We start from the raw sequence: 14,874 nt of genomic DNA on the forward strand, positions 1-14,874 counted from the left end.
GAGGACAGAAAGGTCAGCCTTCAAAACACAGGGAAGTTAATCTAATTGATTGATAATAGGCTCCTTGATATGCACACTAAAGATATTTTATTGACAGTCCCTATATCAATTTGATCTACTATGGTTCCACAATTTATCTTTCCCTTTTGATGTTTTAATTATTGCATTTTTCTTACAGTCAAAATGTATTTACTGTATGTGAGTTTAGTTGGAACTGCCATGAGCTGTAAATCACATTGAAAGACTCTGCATAAAAGCCCCTTTAGCTTGGCAGCTTACTGCCTAATGTTTAAGGGGTGGGGAAACAATCCCTACCCAGTGCTATTCAGACACTTAGGCCTGGTCTACACTGCAAACTTAAGTTTCAGAGTAGCAGCCGTGTTAGTCTGTATTCACAAAAAGAAAAGGAGTATTTGTGGCACCTTAGAGACTAACAAATTTATTTGAGCATAAACTTTCATGAGCTACAGCTCACTTCATCGGATGCATTCAGTTTCCACTGATAATGTATGAGTCTACACAATCGAGTCTCTTCCATTGATCTAAGTGGCCTGTAAAGTCAACTTCTATACTTCTCCTCCACGAGAGGTGTAGCGCTTGATTCAACATCCATGGGAAGACATAGGGATAGTGTACACACTGTGTTGTGTAGTTCAAATGAATTTGCCTCCAGGAGGTGTCCCACAGTGCTCTGCTGTGACCATTCTAGACAGCGCTTTCAACTCCACTGCACGTCAGCCAGGTATGCAGGAAACAGCCGCTCCCCGGTTAAAGCCCTGCGAACTTTTAAATTTTCATTTCCTGTTTGATCAGCTTGCCCGTACAGCTGATCAAGGAAACTGAAGGCTGTAAACACACTCTAGCATGGAGTACACATGAGGTGGTGGATCTTATTGTTGTGTGGGGAGAAAAGTCTGTGTAGGCAGAGCTCTGATCCAGCAGAAGAAATGCTGACATCTATGCCAAGATCGTGCGGGGCATGGGGGAGAAGGGCTACACCAGGGACACTTGTGCCAGAAGACAAGAGTGGCGAACAGTCGTTCTGGTTCTGCCCCACAGACATGCCGCTTTTATGAGAAGCTGCATGCGATTCTTGGCGGTGACACCACTACCCCAAAAAGCTCCATGGATATCTCCCAGGAGCCCCGGGCTACCTCAAGCAACAACGAGGAGGACATTGTTGATGAGGATGAGGAAGAGGAGGAGGAGGAGAATGTGAGGCAGGCAAGTGGAGGATCCATTCTCCCCAACAGCCAAGAATTGTTTTTTAACCCTGGAGCTCATCCCTTCACAGGACCAGTTGGCAGCGGAGTGTGATGCCGGGGAAGGCACTTTCATTGAGTACAGATTTCCAATCAAACTGGAAGTAGTTACATGCTATTATTTTTTATGTTTAATATAAACAAAAAAGTAGGTGTAGTGGGTATTGGTGGCCACTCCAGCTATGCAGAGGGTGCTCTCAAAAAAAAAAGACTGTTTATGTGCACGGTGATGTCTCGGAAATCCTCCATGGAGATTTCTAGGAAGCTTTCATGGAGGTACTTTGCAATCCTTTGCAGAAGGGTTTTCAGAAGGGCTGCCTTATTTTGTCCACCCTGGTAGGACGTTTTCCTGCACCACTCCAGTATTAACTCTGCTGGCATCATTGCAGCACACAGCATTGCAGCATAAGGACCAGGTCTGTACCCAGGCACTTGCTCCCTTGCTGCCTCTGTTACCCGTAGGAGAGTGATATCGCATAGGATCACCTAGAGGAAACGGGGAAGTTTTCAATGCTAGCCATTAAACTGCAAATAATTCAATAAGTAATCCGCCCTCTATTTGGTGAAATTGGGGTCACACAACTGTGCTTTCCTAAACATGCATGGTTGTGGTTGGAAGGGATCACCGTGTATTGCAAGCAACACTGAAAAAAATGGGGGAGGGCTTTCAGTTTGTCTCTTTCCCCAACCCAGAGCTGCTTTTGTAAAATACAAACTATTTGGAAGGCTTTACACTGGTGCCTGTCCTCAAGCACCATCCGGGTTGCTAGGGAAAAGGGGACTTTTCTCAGGTTCCAGCCTGTGATCTCAAGGATGATGTCTTCACAAAAGCAGCAGCACAAGACCCCTGGCCTTACTCGCCATGTCTGGAGCAGCAAACCGACTCTCGCAGTAGCCAGCGGCTAGGATTACATTGTGGCTTGCAGTGAAGCGCATTGAGGGGTGTGGTTTCTTTTTTTTATAAAAAGAATTAACCTTGCACCAGAAACAATGAATGAACTGTCAGTGCTGCCCCTGTGCTTTGCATTCCTTGCAGCTGAAACCTTGTCCATCGATGCATCCTCCACACTGGGACAGAGACTTTCCTAGATTAGAAGACTGAAAACTAAGCCTCAGGAGGACATGTTCAGTGAGTTAATGTGCGCTTCTGAGAGTGACAAGATGGAGCTCAGCGCATGGAGGATTACACTATCCGAGAACCTGGACACGGATGGGCAGGATAGGAGAGCATGCAGGGAACAAGAGCGAGCCACGCAGGAAGAGATGCTGCGGATTATGAAGGAGCAATCTGATATGTTGAGGCATCTGGTTAAGGTTCAAGAAAGGCAGCTGGATGCTAGAGTCCCTTTGCAGCCTATGCTGAACCTGCTGCCATCATCGCCCAGTTCTTCATCTCCTACCCCAAATGTTCTATGAGGTGGCGGGGGCTGGGGGGAGTTCAGTATTCCTTGCACTCAACATTAGGGGAGGGTACAAGGACCAGAAGGCACTCCTTCCCACACCTTTGATTGTTGTTGCAGTGCATCTGTAAGCAAGCTTTCCTTGTTCCCTTGCCTCCCCCCAAAGTGTTATCAGCCCTTTTGTCCCAGGTTGTCTTACTTTTCTTTACTCTGTCTGTGTGTTTGTGAGCATAATAAAACTTAACAGATTGAGGAGAAAAGGCTCTTTATTCATAGATTCATAGATTCATACATACTAAGGTCAGAAGGGACCATTCTGATCATCTAGTCCGACCTCCTGCACAGCGCAGGCCACAGAATCTCACCCACCCACTCCTATGAAAAACCTCACCCATGTCTGAGCTATTGAAGTCCTTAAATCATGGTTCAAAGACTTCAAGGAGCAGAGAAGCCTCCCTCAAGTCATCCATGCCCCATGCTACAGAGGAAGGCGAAAAACCTCCAGGGCCTCTCCAGTCTGCCCTGGAGGAAAATTCCTTCCCGACCCCAAATATGGCAATCAGCTAAACCCTGAGCATATGGGCAAGATTCACCAGCCAGATACCCAGGAAAGAATTTTCTATAGTAACTCAGATCCCATCCATCTAATATCCCATCTCAGGGGATTTGGCCTATTTACCCTGAATATTTAAAGATCAATTACTTACCAAAATCCCATTATCCCATCATACCATCTCCTCCATAAACTTATCGAGTAGAATCTTAAAGCCAGATAGATCTTTTGTCCCCACTGCTTCCCTTGGAAGGCTATTCCAAAACTTCACTCCTCTGATGGTTAAAAACCTTCGTCTGATTTCAAGTCTAAACTTCCTGGTGGCCAGTTTATACCCATTTGTTCTTGTGTCCACATTGGTGCTGAGCTGAAATAATTCCTCTCCCTCTCCTGTATTTATCCGTCTGATATATTTATAGAGAGCAATCATATCTCCCCTCAACCTTCTTTTAGTTAGGCTAAACAAGCCAAGCTCCTTAAGTCTCCTTTCATAAGACAAGTTTTCCATTCCTCGGATCATCCTAGTAGCCCTTCTCTGTACCTGCTCCAGTTTGAATTCACCTATTCATTCAACACATGGTGCTTGGTGAGGGTGGAGTTTACAGGGGAGAAAATACAATGCGGGGGACAGTTTGGTAAGGAACAACACAGATAAGTGTCATATTGCTCTGGCTTATTGCTGAAACAGTCAAAGCCTCACGGAGATGCAGAGCTCCTTGATCTTATTGCCCTGGTGTCTGGCTGCTCACAATTGGCTGCCAGGTGATCAGCCTCAACCCCCCACTCCGGCGGAAACTTGTCTCCCTTTGTTTCACAGATATGATGGAGAGCACAGCAGGCAGCAATAGCAATGGGGATATTGCTTTCACTGAGGTCTAACCTAGTAAGCAGACTGTGCCAGCAACCTTTTAAATTTCCAAAGGCACATTCCATGCACCTTTTCCAACCATCCCACATTGATGTCAGTAAAACGGCCCCTGTGATCCACAAGCACTTGCAACAACATTGAGAAATACACCTTTCAGTTTATGTAATCTTTGGCAAGGTGGTCTGGTACCATGATAAGGATATGCATTCCATATAGCTCCTGACCCCAGTTAGGGAACCCCATCATGGAAAAACCATCCACTATGTTGCCCAGAGTCACTGCCCTTCTTAGCAGAAGTCTGTTGATGGCCCTGAAAATTTGTATCACAACAAATATCACAGTAGATTTATCCACTCTGAATTGATTCCCCACTGACTGGTAGCAGGCTGGCATTGCAAGCTTTCACAGAACTATCTCCACTCGCTGCTCCACTGTCAAGCACCTCTAATTTTAGTATTGCTGCGCTTCAAGGCTGGGGAAAGCTCTTCACACAGTTCCTGGAAAGTGGCCTTATGCATTCGAAAGTTCTGCAGCCTCTGCTCGTCATCCCATAGCTGCATAATGATGCAGTGCCACCAGTCAGTGCTTGTTTCCTGGACCCAGAAATGGCGCTCAACCATGTCAAGATGATGTGTGACTGTCGCCAGCAACTGTGAATTGCTCCACTCTGTCTTTCAGCAGGGCTGCTTGCATGGCATCACATTGTTCCGTGCGGCAGCTCCTGTATCAGCTGTGTAAATACTGCAGTGTACAGCTAATGTACAGGGTCCAGTGTACAGGGTCCATGCTTATCATGTTATGGCGTCCATGCGGGTAACCCAGGCTTATGAAAAAAGGCGTGAAAAAAGCTTGGTTTGTTTGCTGTTGATTTTAGGGAGGGAGGGAGATAAGTGCATCATGGGAAGCTAACGCCATGTCCCATAGTCACCCACTCCAATGTTTTCATCCCATAAGGCATTCCAAACCCAACCCAAAATTCCACTCGGCTCTGTGCACTGTGGGATAGCTACTCACAGTGCAGTGCTCAGTACATAGATGCAAGCCCTGCTACTGAGGATGCACTTTGCCGACACAATGAGTGTAGTGTGGACACGCAAGATCGACTTGCTTAAATCGGAGGCTTGATGTCGACTTACATGAAGTTGACTTAACTTTGTAGTGTAGACATGGTCTAAGGCTGTCTATACTATGGACCTTACAGCAGCATGGCTGCAGCTGCACCACTGTAAGGCCTCCTGTGTAGCTGCTCTGTGCCAGCGGGAGAGCTCTCTCTCACCGTCATAATCAACCCTTCCCCAAAAATGAACGGCAGTAGCTCCTACCGACTTTGTGCTGTCCACACCAGTGCTTTTGTCAGTGAAACTTATGTCAGTTGGGGGGGGAGGGTGTTTTTTCACATCCCTGATTGACACTATTTTTGCTGACATAAGTGCTAGTGTAGACAAAGCCTAAGCTCTTGAAGAAAAGGAGCAAGTTTTCAAAATTGGCCAAAAAAAATGAGCCACAGAAATATGAGGAAATTCAAATAGATCCACCTGTAAAAGCTAGAAAAACTGTTGAACTGCAGGGCAATGTTCAAAATAAACTGACAATTAGATGATCTCTTACCAAATTACATTTTTCCCCCCAGAAGTGAATGCAGAGTGTTATCCAAGGTTAAATCTCTGGAAAAGAGGGAAGATGAAGTTAGCAAAGCTCTTAGCTTGCTTTTCATCTCTGAATCAGTTTCAATATGGCCTATATTTAGAGACAGCAAATTGATCCCATCTGATGACTCTTGGGTGTCTTAGCTGGCTGATGTGAAATGAGCAGGTATCAGTTCAGTTCTTAGAGGACAAGTATATGTATCATTAAAGCTACCGTCATCCTTGTTGCCTATTTCAACAGAGGCCAAGGATTGAATGGACACTGAGATTCTCTTATCCTGCAGATCAGGAAACCTGTTCATAGGATGAAGTAGAGAAACTTACATTTCTGTCTGTTACACATGGAGAAGGACAGAGAAAATATTGTTTTAACCCCTCGCCTCTTCCAATGTTCACAGCAACCATCTTAATGACTTCAGAGATAATACAGTGATAGTACTTGCCACTTGTAGATTGCCTTCCAGTTAAGGCACTTTAGAATCATTAATATATCCTTAACTCCATAAAATAGGTGAGCACCATTACCCCACTTTACAGATTGGGAAACTGAGAGTTGTAGAGACTAAAGCCCCACTCCTGCAAAGATTTACAAATATGCGTAACTTTAGGCATTGTGTCCCATTGCCTTCAGTTGGACTACTCACTGTGCATAAAGTTGAGTGCCTAAGTCTTTGCGGAATTGGATACTAACTGACTTACTTAAGGAAGTTTGTGGCAGAGTCAGGAAGTTCTGCCTCCAAATCATGTGCTTTCAATGCAAAAGAATAAATGGACACAAATCTGACATCAGGAATCATAACATTCAAAAACCGACAGGAGAACATTTCAACCTCTCTGGCCACTCAGTAAAAGACTTAAGGGTGGCAATTTTGCAACAGAAAAGCTTCAGAAACAGGTCCAACGAGAAACTGCTGAGTTTGAATTAATATGCAAACTAGATACCATTAACTTGGGTTTGAATAGAGACTGGAAGTGGCTGGGTCAATACACATATTGAATTTATTTTCCTATGTTATGTATCCTCACACCTTCTTGTCAACTGTCTAAATGGGCTGTCTTGATTATCACTACAAAAGTTTTTTTCTCTTGCTGATAATAGCTCATCTTAATTAATTTGCCTCTTATAGTTTGTATGGCAACTTCCACCTTCTGTGTGTGTGTGTGTGTGTGTGTGTGTATATGTATATATATACACACACACACACTTCTTACTATATGTTCCATTCTATGCATCCAGTGAAGTGGGTTGTATCCCATGAAAGCTTATGCTCTAATAAATTTGTTAGTCTCTAAGGTGCCACAAGTACTCCTGTTCTTTTTGCGGATACAGACTAACACGGCTGCTATTCTGAAAACTTCAGAACTTGTATCCTCTAAAAGTAAAACTGGGACAAAGGGGTTGAAGCCTTTTCCCTCCTGAAAATTAAAAGAACTGAGCAGTAACTGATTGTGTTGTTTGTAGATGTGATAGGCTGAACCCCCAAAGGGTGCTTTTTCTTGCAAGTTAATTTTGTCTTCCCTGATATCAGTCTGAGAGCCTGAGCCACCAGCTCATCAAAGGCAATACTTTTAAAAAGGTTTTTCATAAATATTTTAAATGATTCATAGCTTATACCTACTCCAGAGAAGAGCCCTGGTGAGAAAAGAACAAAAACAGGCTAAAAGAACATTTTATTTTTGGAGTGATTTTTCTTTATTATATGGTTACAAAGCAGGTGGAGAGAAGGCAGTAAAAGATAACTTAATTCTTAACCTTCCACTATATGTGAAGGCCTGTCCTCACCCACGTGCACTGAAGTATCTTCAAATGTTCAATACCATTTACAAAAAACTCCCCTGCAGGCATAGTGAAAAGCGGTCCCTTAGTCATCATGGGGGGAAACAAGTATTTGTTCCATGTTACTCACTGAAATGAAAGTAGCGGGGAATTCAGTGCAGTCACCACAGCCGTGTGTGTGAATGCACTTGTAGAGATATGTCAAAAATAATGAATATTTTATTTTTATAACTGGAGTTCAGAAGGAAATAGTTAAGGGAAAAGATATAGTTATCTCTGCCAACTGTAAGGATAGCAGCTGAAATGCACTGTAAGAAAAAGGAAGACATCCCACAACTCTTGCCCATGTCCATCTCAAAAAAATACTATTGGAAGAAAGGAAGCTGGACGCTCACAGCCAGGTCCCAATATCCCTATCTATTTAATATTTATATGCTTCAACTATATGTGCTTTAAGCAACAGTAGTTTTGCTCTTCATCCAGTCCTAATCACTAAAATATATCCCAAAGATCTCCAGGTAGGCAAATGCTGGAAGAATATGTAGAACGTTCTAAAGGGGAGATTGGGGAAATAAGCAAAGAAAAGGAATGTGCTAGAGACAGAGGAGGAAGATTAATCCATGCAAAAACAATACAAGTTTCAGACAAACAAACTGTACAGAGAACATTCTAAGCTCCCCTCTGCAATATCTTTTTTGAGATGGGGCAGCCAGTTCTGCACACCATATTCCAGATGAAGCTGCACCATTGATTTATATAATGGAATTATAACATTTTCCTTAATGTTCTCCGTCCTGTTTTTTCTACTCATTCCTTGAACCTTCTTATGAAATGTGTAAAAGTTTAGTTTGTTTATTTAAACTGGCCTCTGAACTGTCTAGTTGTGGTTGTGACCAGAAGCAGAATAATCATGAGAGTTTTCATAAAATTATGAAATCAAAGGGGTTTAGATAGTTTGCATAAGGTGAGCAAAAGCATAACTGGTCCTCTCGTCATTTGCAGCATACGGTTCAAAGACAGAGTGGGAATAGAGACCAGGGCTCAAGCACATTGCTGTTGCTTGGTGGGGAAGTTCTCAGCGCCACTGTCCATACTTCACTTGTTCTGTGAATAGAAAATAACCTCAGTTTTCAGTACAGTTGATCTGGCAGTTTTGACAAGCCCTAGATTCAGTTACAAGTAAGCAGACTAAATATAATGGTAACACATGTCGCTATGCTTAGTTAAAATGATAATTAATCATAAATAAATAGTTAATAAACCAACAGCCCCAAACACATGAGGACCCCATCCTCCTTTCATAAATGTCTGTGGGATATTTTCCCAATCATACCTTTGATTTCAGTGAGAGCCAACAATATTTAGTAGAAACATCTCACTAAATTCAAACTCAGTTCAGCAAAAATGGCGGCAATTTGCGTAGCAATTAATTTTACTGCTACCAAGTTATCTCCTGATTAATTAAGCAATTAACTTGTTTAATCACTATAAATGTGTCTGTTTCTCCCATCTCTCCCTGGGAGTCCAGGCTAGAAGAGTAATGTAAAGATTACAAATAAAAACACGCAGTCATGTTTCCTCACTGAAAGTGACAGGCCAGATGGGAAGTTCTGGTTGTGGTATGAAAAGATCAAGGGGGAAAAAAAGTTCAGATAACTCACTGGGAGATAAACTTTTTCATTGTAACTTCTTATTCTACATCTGACAGGAGGAACAAGTGCTGTGGGAAACCAACACATCAACTAACAATGAGTGGGTTAGAACAGATGTGCAGGTACCAGCAAGTATAAAAAAATTAAAGGTATGAGTGAAAAAGGCAAGCACTTGTCTTCTGCAAATGCATAATTTTGTTATTGTTTTTAAAGCTTCTAGGAAATTAAGATAACTTACTAAAATCATGTTTATTCTCAATGGCTCTCTGATTTTAATTGACTGGGTGCAACTTAGGCTCTGGTTATAGTTCAACAGAACACAATCTAACAAAGCATCCTGCAGCCAGTAGCTTTAATTACAAATGTGTAAAAGATGTATCCCCATACAGTAGTCAGCTTGGCCCTGATTCTTCTCTCACTTCTTACACCATTTAACACCAATGAAACTCCAGTAATTTCTGTGGAGTTATTCCTGATGAACACCAATGTCAGTGAGAAGAGAGAGCCTCTTTGATTCTTTTGGTTCAAAGAAGAATGCAAATGTTTCCAGAATTTAGTTCTTAAAATCTTCAGTGAATTATTGGGTCTCTCTTCTAATTTTGTTTTAGTAATGTATTTGTTCTGGTATTTTATACGTAAGGTATATGCAAACTCCATCAATTTTAAAAAAAAACTTGTGGGGGAAGAGAATATTTGGCTCATTACAGTTACTGAAAGGTATCTAAACAATCAGTTTCCCTAGTCTTTAGGTGTACTAGAATCAATTAATTTCAGTGAATGAGCAAACCACAATAAGCCCTTTACATTGCATGGATTATGTGCCAAGGAAACTGTAAAGTAAGAAAGCTGAATTAAGCTGAATAAAGAACAGGGCTTACGCCCTATGAGTTATTACATAAAAAACAAACAACCCCCCCACACACATTGAATTTGTACTCAAAAGTTAGGAAATGCCAGAATTAAGGTTACCTGTACAACCTTATTTTGCCTCTCTTGTGCATACGCATTATCATAGGTGCCGATTCTGTGGGTGCTCCAGCCCTGGAGCACCCACGGAACAAAATTAGTGGGTGCTTAGCACCCAATGGCAGCCAAACTCCCACCAGTGCCTCCCACCCACCTGCAGCCCCACTGAGCTGTTCTGTGGCATGCAGGAGGCACTGGGAGGGAGGAACAGGAGCAGGGATGCGGTGCGCTTGGGGGAGAGGGTAGGAAGAGGTGGGGCAGGAAAAGATGGGCTGGGCTGGGGTGGGGGATAGGAGGAGGGGTTGAGTGGGGGCAGGGCCTGGGTGGAGCGGGCTTTGAGCACCCCTGCATAGAGAGGAAGTCAGCACCTATGTGCATTATAATAATCTTTAATTTCATGATAACATACAATTTTTTCAGCATAGTCCTCTACCTGTGGAGTAAGTGGTAGCTCTGAGGCATGGAGGAGCTGCATCTTATCAGTGAAACAGTTGTAAAAAAAATTAACGTGGGCAATATATTTTTCTCTAGCCATACTCTTGGAAGCAAATGAACCTTTAAAAAATAATTCATTGTGAAGCAGACACCCAACATGGGAAATTTCAGCTGTGATAGGGTCAGACCAGATGGCTATAGGGGAGTAATAGAATCATAGAATCATAGAATATCAGGGTTGGAAGGGACCCCAGAAGGTCATCTAGTCCAACCCCCTGCTCAAAGCAGGACCAAGTCCCAGTTAAATCATCCCAGCCAGGGCTTTGTCAAGCCTGACCTTAAAAACCTCAAGGAAGGAGATTCTACCACCTCCCTAGGTAACGCATTCCAGTGTTTCACCACCCTCTTAGTGAAAAAGTTTTTCCTAATATCCAATCTAAACCTCCCCCGTTGCAACTTGAGACCATTACTCCTCGTTCTGTCATCTGCTACCATTGAGAACAGTCTAGAGCCATCCTCTTTGAAACCCCCTTTCAGGTAGTTGAAAGCAGCTATCAAATCCCCCCTCATTCTTCTCTTCTGCAGACTAAACAATCCCAGCTCCCTCAGCCTCTCCTCATAAGTCATGTGCTCTAGACCCCTAATCATTTTTGTTGCCCTTCGCTGTACTCTTTCCAATTTATCCACATCCTTCCTGTAGTGTGGGGCCCAAAACTGGACACAGTACTCCAGATGAGGCCTCACCAGTGTCGAATAGAGGGGAACGATCACGTCCCTCGATCTGCTCGCTATGCCCCTACTTATACATCCCAAAATGCCATTGGCCTTCTTGGCAACAAGGGCACACTGCTGACTCATATCCAGCTTCTCGTCCACTGTCACCTCTAGGTCCTTTTCCGCAGAACTGCTGCCGAGCCATTCGGTCCCTAGTCTGTAGCGGTGCATTGGATTCTTCCATCCTAAGTGCAGGACCCTGCATTTATCCTTATTGAACCTCATTAGATTTCTTTTGGCCCAATCCTCCAATTTGTCTAGGTCCTTCTGTATCCTATCCCTCCCCTCCAGCGTATCTACCACTCCTCCCAGTTTAGTATCATCCGCAAATTTGCTGAGAGTGCAATCCACACCATCCTCCAGATCATTTATGAAGATGTTGAACAAAACGGGCCCCAGGACCGACCCCTGGGGCACTCCACTTGACACCGGCTGCCAACTAGACATGGAGCCATTGATCACTACCCGTTGAGCCCGACAATCTAGCCAGCTTTCTACCCACCTTATAGTGCATTCATCCAGCCCATACTTCCTTAACTTGCTGACAAGAATGCTGTGGGAGACCGTGTCAAAAGCTTTGCTAAAGTCAAGAAACAATACATCCACTGCTTTCCCTTCATCCACAGAACCAGTAATCTCATCATAAAAGGCGATTAGATTAGTCAGGCATGACCTTCCCTTGGTGAATCCATGCTGACTGTTCCTGATCACTTTCCTCTCCTCTAAGTGCTTCAGGATTGATTCTTTGAGGACCTGCTCCATGATTTTTCCAGGGACTGAGGTGAGGCTGACCGGCCTGTAGTTCCCAGGATCCTCCTTCTTCCCTTTTTTAAAGATGGGCACTACATTAGCCTTTTTCCAGTCATCCGGGACTTCCCCCGTTCGCCACGAGTTTTCAAAGATAATGGCCAACGGCTCTGCAATCACAGCCGCCAATTCCTTCAGCACTCTCGGATGCAATTCGTCCGGCCCCATGGACTTGTGCACGTCCAGCTTTTCTAAATAGTCCCTAACCACCTCTATCTCTACAGAGGGCTGGCCATCTCTTCCCCGTTTTGTGTTGCCCAGCACAGCAGTCTGGGAGCTGACCTTGTTAGTGAAAACAGAGGCAAAAAAAGCATTGAGTACATTAGCTTTTTCCACATCCTCTGTCACTAGCTTGCCTCCCTCATTCAGTAAGGGGCCCACACTTTCCTTGGCTTTCTTCTTGTTGCCAACATACCTGAAGAAACCCTTCTTGTTACTCTTGACATCTCTTGCTAGCTGCAGCTCCAGGTGCGATTTGGCCCTCCTGATATCTTTCCTACATGCCCGAGCAATATTTTTATACTCTTCCCTGGTCATATGTCCAACCTTCCACTTCTTGTAAGCTTCTTTTTTATGTTTAAGATCCGCTAGGATTTCACCATTAAGCCAAGCTGGTCGCCTGCCATATTTACTATTCTTTCGACTCATCGGGATGGTTTGTCCCTGTAACCTCAACAGGGATTCCTTGAAATACAGCCAGCTCTCCTGGACTCCCTTCCCTTTCATGTTAGTCCCCCAGGGGATCCTGGCCATCTGTTCCCTGAGGGAGTCAAAGTCTGCTTTCCTGAAGTCCAGGGTCCGTATCCTGCTGCTTACCTTTCTTCCCTGCGTCAGGATCCTGAACTCAACCAACTCATGGTCACTGCCTCCCAGATTCCCATCCACTTTTGCTTCCCCCACTAATTCTACCCGGTTTGTGAGCAGCAGGTCGAGAAAAGCGCTCCCCCTAGTTGGCTCCCCTAGCACTTGCACCAGGAAATTGTCCCCTACGCTTTCCAAAAACTTCCTGGATTGTCTATGCACCGCTGTATTGCTCTCCCAGCAGATATCAGGAAAATTAAAGTCACCCATGAGAATCAGGGCATGCGATCTAGTAGCTTCCGTGAGTTGCCGGAAGAAAGCCTCATCCACCTTATCCCCCTGGTCCGGTGGTCTATAGCAGACTCCCACCATGACATCACTCTTGTTGCACACACTTCTAAACTTAATCCAGAGACACTCAGGTTTTTCCACAGTTTCGTACCGGAGCTCTGAGCAGTCATACTGCTCCCTTACATACAGTGCTACTCCCCCACCTTTTCTGCCCTGCCTGTCCTTCCTGAACAGTTTATAACCATCCATGACTGTACTCCAGTCATGTGAGTTATCCCACCAAGTCTCTGTTATTCCAATCACGTCATAATTCCTTGACATCACCAGGACCTCCAGTTCTCCCTGCTTGTTTCCAAGGCTTTGTGCATTTGTATATAAGCACTTGAGATAACCTGTTGATCGCCCCTCATTCCCAGTATGAGGCAGGAGCCCTCCCCTCACAGACCTTCCTGCCTGTGCTTCCTCCCGGTATCCCGCTTTCCCACTTACCTCAGGGCTTTGGTCTCCTTCCCCCGGTGAACCTAGTTTAAAGCCCTCCTCACTAGGTTAGCCAGCCTGCTGGCAAAGATGTTCTTCCCTCTCTTCGTAAGATGGAGCCCGTCTCTGCCCAGCACTCCTCCTTCATGGAACACCATCCCATGGTCAAAGAATCCAAAGCCTTCTCTCCGACACCACCTGCGTAGCCATTCGTTGACCTCCACGATTCGACGGTCCCTACCCAGGCCTTTTCCTTCCACGGGGAGGATGGACGAGAACACCACTTGCGCCTCCAACTCCTTTATCCTTCTTCCCAGAGCCACGTAGTCCGCAGTGATCCGCTCAAGGTCATTCTTGGCAGTATCATTGGTGCCCACGTGGAGAAGCAGGAAGGGGTAGCGATCCGAGGGCTTGATGAGTCTCGGCAGTCTCTCCGTCACATCACGAATCTTAGCCCCTGGCAAGCAGCAGACTTCTCGGTTTTCCCGGTCAGGGCGGCAGATAGATGACTCAGTCCCCCGGAGGAGAGAGTCCCCGACCACCACCACCCGCCTTCTCCTCTTGGGAGTGGTGGTCGTGGAACCCCCAACCTCAGGACATCGCATCTCATGCCTCCCAACCAGCGGAGTCTCCTTCTGCTTTCTCCCCCCAGACCTATCATCTGGTCCACTCTCCGCAATGGTACCTGTGGAGAGAACATGAAAGCGGTTAGTTACCTGTGTCTGTGTTACTGGAACCCGGACATTCCGCTTACCTCTTCTGGAGGTCACATGTTGCCAAGCTTCTTCACTGGCCTCTTGGCTCCTCTGTGCAACCTGCTCTACATCTTTAGAGCTTTGTGCCCCTAGAAGGCTATCCTGAGTTCGGTCCAGAAAATCCTCAGTCTCTCGTATACAACGCAGGGTCGTTACCTGTTGCTCCAGACCTTCAATCTTCTCTTCCAATATGGAGACCAGCTTGCACTTTGTACAGACAAAGTCGCTTCTGTCCTGTGGAAGAAAGACAAACATGGCACATCCAGTGCAGGTCACAACAGCTGAATCCCCCCCTTCCATATCACCTACCTACTACGGAGCTTCCTCAGAGACGTTGGCAAGATGTAAGCCTCACTGGGCTCACTCCAGGCGAACTCCCAGGCAAACTCCTGCTGTGAGCTGCTCTGCTG

The 14,874-nt window shown here is 44.9% G+C and overlaps 1 protein-coding gene across 1 annotated transcript in view; it reads left to right on the top strand.

Annotated features, from left to right (window-relative positions):
- The window catches only part of MALRD1 (MAM and LDL receptor class A domain containing 1), a 481,748-nt gene that overhangs the window by 96,665 nt on the left and 370,209 nt on the right, over positions 1 to 14,874 (top strand). Inside the window, 1 exon segment of the mRNA XM_043509412.1 lies at positions 9,215 to 9,307. Coding sequence (XP_043365347.1) covers positions 9,215 to 9,307 — 93 coding nt within the window.

Source organism: Dermochelys coriacea, chromosome 2 (assembly GCF_009764565.3).
Source record: "Dermochelys coriacea isolate rDerCor1 chromosome 2, rDerCor1.pri.v4, whole genome shotgun sequence".
NCBI lineage: Eukaryota > Metazoa > Chordata > Testudines > Dermochelyidae > Dermochelys > Dermochelys coriacea.